The sequence below is a fragment of the Sceloporus occidentalis genome, unplaced genomic scaffold (assembly GCF_023333645.1).
Source record: "Sceloporus occidentalis isolate IW3139 unplaced genomic scaffold, rSceOcc1.0.p SCAF_10, whole genome shotgun sequence".
Classification (NCBI taxonomy): Eukaryota; Metazoa; Chordata; class Lepidosauria; order Squamata; family Phrynosomatidae; genus Sceloporus; species Sceloporus occidentalis.
The window spans coordinates 32,755,729-32,764,401 of record NW_028316990.1 but is presented as its reverse complement, the minus strand read 5'-3'; the positions used below and the strand labels follow the sequence as shown (position 1 = coordinate 32,764,401).

At 40.7% G+C, this 8,673-nt stretch overlaps 1 protein-coding gene across 1 annotated transcript; it reads left to right on the top strand.

The window, feature by feature from the left end:
- Window positions 1-1,645: 1,645 nt before the first annotated feature.
- Window positions 1,646-8,398, top strand: LOC149306409 (parvalbumin beta-like). The gene is made up of 5 exons (XM_089540463.1): window positions 1,646-1,755; window positions 2,341-2,408; window positions 5,823-5,955; window positions 6,292-6,401; window positions 7,839-8,398. The coding sequence occupies exons 2-5, from the start codon at window positions 2,348-2,350 to the stop codon at window positions 7,862-7,864; spliced, it is 330 nt and encodes a 109-aa protein (XP_089396589.1). The 5' UTR covers window positions 1,646-1,755; window positions 2,341-2,347; the 3' UTR covers window positions 7,865-8,398.
- The last annotated feature ends 275 nt before the right edge of the window (window positions 8,399-8,673 follow it).

Here is an 8,673-nt window from a genome sequence, read left to right as displayed (position 1 = left end):
TCAAACCGATTTGCAATCTGGTTTAAAAGGTAGTGGGAATGAGGCCATAGTTACAGCTCTACCAGTCAATTTTAACATATGGAATTATGAGATTTGTAGTTTATGAAGGGGGGTTTAGACTTCTGAACCAAGGAGCGTAATACATCACCATACTAAAATTCCCAGGATGCCATACAATATTGGCATGGCAGCTGAAGTGGATTCATAGAGCCATAACTGTGTAGTAGGTCTTTGGAAAAGCAAGCAAGTCATAATTTGCAGGATGAAGTCATAGCAATACCCAGTTGCTTCAAAAATCCATTTTCCTTCCAGTAACTATAAGGACTGCAGCCAAACTCAGAGGGAACAGCAAAAAGTGATGGGGGTAGGGATGGCAGATGACTTAATAGTTAGTCCCTATGGACTAAAAAGTCTTAGCAATTTGATCCTCTGAGCCCAGACGTCTACATCAACCCTGCTATTAGACTTGATGTTGAAGTTATTACTAAATGATCTTCAATAGTTCGTGGAGCAAATGTGAGGATCAGTCACAGTTCATGGCTGAAGGATGGTAAATCTAACTGGAGAGTAGTTCAAATCTCAAAGGAACTGTTTACGATGCTGCACCCTACCTTCAATATTGGTTTGGCACCTTGGGATCGCTTTGTTCATGTTCGGACTGAAACCCATAATGGATTCACAGTCCTACTGACTTGGAAGCCACCAGCCAACCTACTGAGTACTACAGATGGAAAGCTGTCCTATGTCCGTGAAATGTTCCTTTGCATGAAAATGTTTTGAGTGACTTGGAGTTTGGGTAATGAGACACTCAATAAAAATAATGCTAGTAGAGATAACAAATGTCAGGGATACATTTAAAATATTATTTGAATCTGAAAACTGCACAGCACATCTGTGCATTGTGAAGTCGAGGGCTTTCATGGCCGGCATGCGTAGTTTTTGGTGGGTTTTTCGGACTATGTGGCCATGTTCTAGAAGAGTTTATTCCTGACGTTTCGCCAGCATCTGTTGAAACGTCACAGATGCTGGAGAAACATCAGGAACAAACTCTTCTAGAACATGGCCACATAGCCCAAAACCCCCACAAAAACCTACATCTGTGCATGTTTATTCGATAGGTCGCTCTCCCAGGTAAGTATGTAAAAGGCTGCAGCTGGGAAGAGGAGAGAGAAGAGGGATTAATAATTGATAATCATATATTTAATACATATTTTGGATTTATATTTCCTACAGACCAGGAAGGCTGGAAGATCATAGGCACTGGAGTCCAAAACAGAGTTCTTAGTCCACTCCTGCAAGCCACTCTACCAAATACTCCATCCAGCTTCATTGAATCCAATTGGTCTGGTTGGTTCTGGGGGATAAAAATGACAAACTTCTCCTGGTGCGACGTTTAATTGAAAACTGGGTCGAAATACAAATGTTAAAGATCCAGAAATTATGTCCCCCTCAAAGGCCGATGGAAGTTTGAAAGAGCATTTCGGTGGCTTGAGAAACCTGTTATATTGTCTGAAAGACCCGATGTACATTCCTTTGGGATATAAATATCAATTTGATTAGCTAGCAGGTCTTGTCAGCTACAGTATCTTATCCCCCGGGGCATTTGAGCAATGACGCGGTCCCAGGACTTCTGTAAAAGGCCTGGGGGATCTTAACTATAGTCTATATAAGACAAGGTCTCTGCCCAAGCAAACCACCTAAGAGGAGAGAGACCTTTCTGCCTATTCCTCCCAGCTTTGGAAAACAGCCGTCAAGGTGAGTTTAGCTTTTGATTCGAGAGGGCTTCTTTGTTTTTTTATTTTATTTTAATTTTTTACAGCCATTGGTCACAACTAAGCCACAAAAGTAGCTCGACTGCATGGAAACTATCAAGATCCCCCAACCAAACAAAGCAGCCGATGTGGAAGAAAAGAGAGTTTTATCTCTCGGATTTGGGGTTTGCAAGAACCGGGAAATCAGCTGCGAAGGAAGAAATGAAATGAAATGAAGCTGGGGGCTTTGGTTTTGTTTTTTGACCACCCTAGCAAAAATTAAAAATATGGGTAGAGAAGAGGATTCTCAATTTTTTCTGTGGAAGGAACTCTGCTCACTTCTGCCTTGGACTTTAATCTTTGCTCTCATTGCTACCGTTTGCCTGAGATGACAAGGAGAGGTCATGCCACTCTCTGCAGAAATGCCAAGATCAACCGAAACTCTCCGGCCGGCGCTACAGCCATCTGTCCGCAGATGATCTCCTGCATCTTGCAATCTCTCCCCAAAAATGTTATTATTTTCCCCCCATCACTTCCCCCATGTCTTTACTGTCAGCTAATTCTTTCTCCCTCCTCCTCCTTCCCTTAGCTTGGACATGGCTCTATCTGGTATTCTGAGCGATGCTGAAATTGCAGCTGGCCTGGCAAGTTGCAAAGGTAAATTGCTTTATCATGACAAGTTTTCCGGTCCTTTTTCCTCCTTGCAAAGTGATACAAATCTGCAATTCCCCCTATCTTTCTTCTGTTTTCCATTCGTGACCCTGGTTGTCCAGTGCTCAATGAATCCAGTGCTAAATGAATCCAAATTCTTTCCTAGCTGCGTTTGCTAACGCAGCATAATTATCATATAATATAACCAGATATAATTATAATTATTGGCAAAATGATTATAATTATTCCACCTTTCCCCCCTTTCCCAGACTCAAAGCCGCTTAGTATGGTTAAGAGAAGTACACCTTAAGAGAAGTACACCTTTAAAACAAACATTTAAAATAGAGCATTTTGTACCTATTGTACGTATTAAAAGCAGATAAAAGCAATGTCTTTTTAATACTTTTTGGTGGGTTTTTCGAGCTATAATGTCTTTTTTTCTTCGCAAATGCACAAAAATAAGTCTTATATAGATTCATATAGAGTGCAGCACATTCTGAAAGGTCCCTACTAAAGCTAGCTAAATAAAGGCCCTTTATGGATGGCCCTTGATGTCTCTTCCAACTCTATGATTCTATATAAATTAAAGCAAAAGGAAACAAAAGGAGGGGGAAATAGTATTGCAAACAGATATATGCATGTATGAGATCAAATCCTACTTCTGGTATAATGTTAAGGGTTTTTTAAAAGTCAAATAATATAATTCGATATTTAATGACAAACAGGAATCATGAATTGGAAATCTATGTATTTATTTAGATATTTATTCCATTTCTATGTTGCTTTTCTCCCGGCATGGGATCCAAGTTGGCTTAAAAAGTTAAAACTGTTATGTGTTAAATTACATATAACTGTTTTCTAATCTTTAAAATATATATATATATATATATATATATATATATATATATAGTAAAGGCCAACCTAATATTACTATCAGGGATAGTGGTGATATTTGTATTTTAAATTCTCTAGATTATTTCTGACAGCAATGTAGCAATTAATTTTCTATCATCAGTGTGTGTGTGTGTGTGTGTGTGTGTGTGTGTGTATAGGAACACAGCACTATTGTTTAGGACACTGGCTTAATTCTATATGCTTGCGTTGACTTCTGGGGAGATTCAGTTTAATTCAAGCTAGCTGCTGTCATCGTCCAGCTGTCACTGCAAGCAACTAGGCGCATGGAACAGGTGGCTCTGGATGTGCATGCACATTGCCAGTTGCCGTATGAAAAGAGTCATCCAGCCAATTCCTGCACTGTCCAGGGAGCTGGACTGGAGGATCTCAGAGATCCTTTACACCACAAAAATGCTCTTATTATGAGTCACTCACATATGTCTCGCTGGTGCATCCCGCCCACATTCCTAGAAGCATAATATATAAGTTAATAAGGAATACTGAGCATTTCAGAGACTGGGCAGATTTAATATAGCACAAGCTTTGATTGACTAGAGCCCACTTAAGGACTTCTGCCTCTGACTGGTCCAGTTTGCAATGCAGCAAAAGCAGACAGAAATAAGGAAGGTATACTATGCAAGAACTACCTATAAAAGAACCTTCTTTAAATAAGAATCGAAAGCTTTAGAGTATGTTAGCTATATACCATGCAGAACATGGGGAACAGTTAAAAACAAAGGCTGGAATTTACTAAGGCAGTTACGGTTCCATGATTTAGAGTTAGTGATTTGCAACTGGTTGATATATGAAAAGGATCTAGGAGTCCAAGTGGACCACAAGATGAACATAAGTCACCAGTGTGATGTGGCAGCTAAAAAGGCCAATGCGATTCTAGGCTGCATCAATAGATGTATAGTGTCTAGTTTGAGGGAAGTAATAGTGCCACTCTATTCTGCTTTGGTCAGGCCTCTCCTGGAATAATATTGTGTCCGGTTCTATGCAATTTAAAAAGGATGTTGAAAGGGTGAAGCGTGTTCAGAGGAGGGTGACCAAAATGGTGGTCTGGAAACCATGCCTTATGAGGAGAGACTTAGGGAGCTGGGGATGTTCAGCGTGGTGAAGAGAAGGTTAAGAAGTGATATGATAGCCCTGTAAGTATTTGAAGGGGTGCCATATTGAGGATGGAGCATGCTTGCTTTCTGCTGCTCCAGAGAATAGGACCTGGAGCAATGGATTCAGACTACAGGAAAAGATATTCCACCTCAACATTAGGAGGAACGTCTGGACAGTAAGAGCTGTTTGACAGTGGAACACAATTCCTTGGAGAGTGGTGGAGTCTCCCTCTTGGAAGTCTTCAAACAGAAGCTGGATGGCCGTCAGTTGGGGATGCTTTGACTGAGAGTTCCTGCATGGCGGAATAAAGGGGTTGGACTGGATGGCCTTGTGGTCTCTTCCAACTCTATGATTCTATGATTCTATGATAGTCATGATCCCCATGGATTCACAACTAAGATGGCTGTATAGCTAAGTACTATAGTTGATACAGAATCATGGCCGAAAACCATGTTACAGTATCTGCTTTCAGAAAATAGTTAGCTTCCATTCTTTTTTAAAATTCTTTCCGATTGTTCAAAAGTAATTAAAGTAGTCATTTCCCCTTCGTTTTGCATCATCATCATCATCATTTTATTTACAGTCATAGACCAAAAAATATTATTATTAATATTATTACCCTGCCTACCCCCAGAAATTAATACACAGTTACAACTGTAATTCATAAAACATACAATAGGTACAAAATGCTCTAAATTTCCATCCAAAATCGGCAAGATAAAAGCTAAAATTAGTACAATTTCATAAGTGATACAATGCTTTAGCATTAGAAGTAATTTTGAGTAAGTAGACTGCAGTCTACAAAAGCTCATGTTGCCAACTTCCTTATTTTAGTTAGCCTCAAAGGTGCTGCAAGACCTCTCTGCATATAATTCCTGTGTTATATTTACCCTCGTAATATTTGTTTGTGGGTAGCAATGATAGGAGCAAGAACCTGGCGACCTTCTCTATAATTTGTGCATCTGAATCATTTTCCCTGCTTTATGTTGTTTGTTTATAAGCATCCATATGCTAGCCTGTGGTTGCTAAGAACAGCAAATAGCCATAAGGAATGGCTTGAAAAAGCTGCCTGCAGTAGGAAGGGGAATCATATGGCCTTCCAGACGTTGTTTGGCTGTAAATCCCAGCAGCCCTATCTGGTACAGCCATTGGGAAGAAATCCTAAGGACTGGAGCGCAGCTTTGGTGCGGCTTTTGGCCTCTTAGGACGCATGCATCATTGCAACAACATACCTCCAAAGTGACCCGAAGCAGCTTTATTTTGGCCTGTCTGTACAGGCCCTAAGTTAGAGAATGGAGTCCTGGTTTATTTGTATTGTGACCGTAAAACGCACAACTAAAGCATGTTTCCTTATGTATTCCTTCTCACCCCCATACTTCACCTTCATTTACTGTTTCTCTCTCTCGTTTCAAGACGCCGAGACCTTCAGCTGCAAGACCTTCTTTGCCAAAGCAGGTCTCCACGGCAAATCTAAGGAGCAGCTGACGAAAGTCTTTGCAATCCTCGACCAGGACAAGAGTGGATACATTGAGAGAGAGGAACTGCAGTGAGTAAAAGGGAAGGAGGAGGGGGAAATAAATGGACAAAGAAGTGGAATGACATTTTTAAAAAAGCAAGAGAAAGGGACGTAATAAAGGCAACAGAAAGGAGAAAAGAGAGATTAGGGCTGCAGAAACAATCCAGTTTGACCTCCAATGAATACCAGGTGCAAGTATTCCTTGCTTAAGGAAACCCTATGAGATTCATGGATTCACCATACATCAACATGCAACTTGAAGGCAAACACACACACATTTTGACACACAAAGATACACATACAGACACACACAGAGAGATAGCTATACTATTGCCCATCCCTGATCTCTCCATTCTTCTCTGCTAGGAAATTCCTCCAGAATTTTGCTGCATCTGCCAGACTTCTGACTGACAAGGAGACCAAGGCTTTCCTGGACGCAGGTGACACTGATGGAGACGGCAAAATTGGAGTTGACGGTATGACTAGACCTTTAAAAATAATTCCCCTCTAATTCTGATTTCAGCCTATGAGTGCTGATATCACTGCTGGTATGATATGATAAATGAGTAAGGTGGAAGATCCCTATATGTTTTGCATCTGGCCACCCTAATTTTGCAAGAGACTTCTTTGCACTCTTGCAAACTAAGGTGCTCCCACAAATCTATTCAGGCTTTTCTGTGAGGGTGATCACTATGTATTATATCAGCACTCAGTCATATCAGATGCAAGGATTATTTTAAAACAACCTAAAATCCATTTCAAAAGCCATTTTTTAAACCCACTTTCAAACAGCAAAGGCCTTGGGGTATAATACATTTTAGGTTGTCAGCTGGAAGATTGCGAGGATGGAACCAGACTGGATGCTCTTGGGGGGGAATTGTACAATTCAGGTGCTGCTACAAAGAAAGCCATTTATGCACTGGAGTAGCTTCTTAGGATGGTGGGTCTCACAACATGGACTCCATCAGAGATCTGAAATTCCAGGGAAGCTCAGAAAAAGAAGAGGTGGTTGAGGGGCAGATATCTTAGGCCCAAGCTGCTTAGGGCTTTGTCTATCAAAACATAGTCCAGTGATGGTGAACCTTTTAGGGGCCGAGCGCCCAAACTGCAACCCAAAACCCACTTATTTATTGCAAAGTGCCGTGTTCCTCTGGCTTTCTAGTAACAAGCTCTGGCAAACTCTGTGCTGGGGTGACGGCACATGTGCCCACAGAGAGAGCTCTGAGTGCCACCTCTGGCATGCGTGCCATAGGTTCGCCATCACTGACATAGACCTTGAACTGATGTTTAGAAGCAAATAGGAAACCAGTGCAGTTGGTTTAGACAGGTAATATAATGTCTCTGAAGGACACACCAAACAGATGTCCACACTCTCCAGCGTTTCATACATGAAAACCAGGACATGTGTGACCAAGTCAAGGAGGCCAAAGCTATCAATAAGTTAGAAGCTGCAGTAGTTTGCTTTTGCTTGAGCCTTCTCTGCAGATTCACGTTTTTCTGCCCACTGCTAAGTTAACTACCTTTGCACTTCGAACTCAGTTTGAAGCCTTGAAACAAGCTGAAGATAAAGGAGGAAAGTGTAAAGAGGAGGCAGAAACCAGGACATTTAAAATCAGCTGCAAACGTGGGATGGCAGCGGATTAATTGAGACAGTTGGAGGATATGGTTGTCTGGATGCTGCAGTTTTGCACTACAGTTTGCACAACATTTTCCAAGGGCATGTTGTCTATTTACAGTATTTTAATCAGGCCGAGAAAATTGCACCAAGGGTAGTTGGCATTACAATTCTCCCTCCTCTATAATGGTTCAGAAGCCGCATCCAGACAGAACTAAATTGGTCATTGTGACAGAGAGCAAAATATTTTCCTAATCCAAAAATAATGAAATCTGCCTTTTTTCTCCTTCTTTTCTAGAGTTCATAGCCCTGGTTAGTGCTTAAAGTGATCAAGAGGAAGACCAAGCTCATTGTATTGTAAAACACTCTTTCTTACTGCAAAGTTGACTATTTATTTATACCTTTTTTTACAGTGAAACAGCATTAACAGTTGCCAGTATCTTGTTTCTTATTGTTGGAGAACTGTGTTAACTCACAAAACCCCCCACTGTTTGATCTCTATTGCTGTCTAGTGTTGTTAAATCCGTTAACGAAAAAGGGGCTCAACACCTGAGACAAAGCTGGAACCTTTTGGAGCGGTACTTCGAACTTTGATGTTTCATTTTCGGTAGGCGCTGTTATTAGGAAAACTCGGTCAAAGTGAGATTTCAAAAGAGATCTCCGAATCAAAGGTTAGCCGATACAAAAGGACAGAGGATAAGAAAAATCACATCAGGTTTTTTTGTTGTTGTTGAAACAAGTATGTTTAAAGGGAATGCTTAAACTGGTCTTTGCCTTACATAACCAGCTTCATCAAATGCCTTGCTGTACAAACACTGGTGGAATTGTTCATTCATACCTATAAAGTGACTTCATCTTTCACAATTTATGCTTTCGTCCTTACTTGTGTAGTCTTTTTCTATCTTTGCTTACATGACAAATGGATATTTGATGACCGAACCATGATGATATTGTCATGTTTTGAACAAATTCTGGTACAGTTTGGGTTATTTAAAAAAATCTGTTGTGGGGATTCAGAGAGTTTTGTTGTATAGGTCACACACGTATTAAAAACTGAGCTCTCTAGAAAGGTATGACCACTTGATGGCACTCCTGCTTTACTCAAATGTTACACAGTACTCCAAAGTACTATT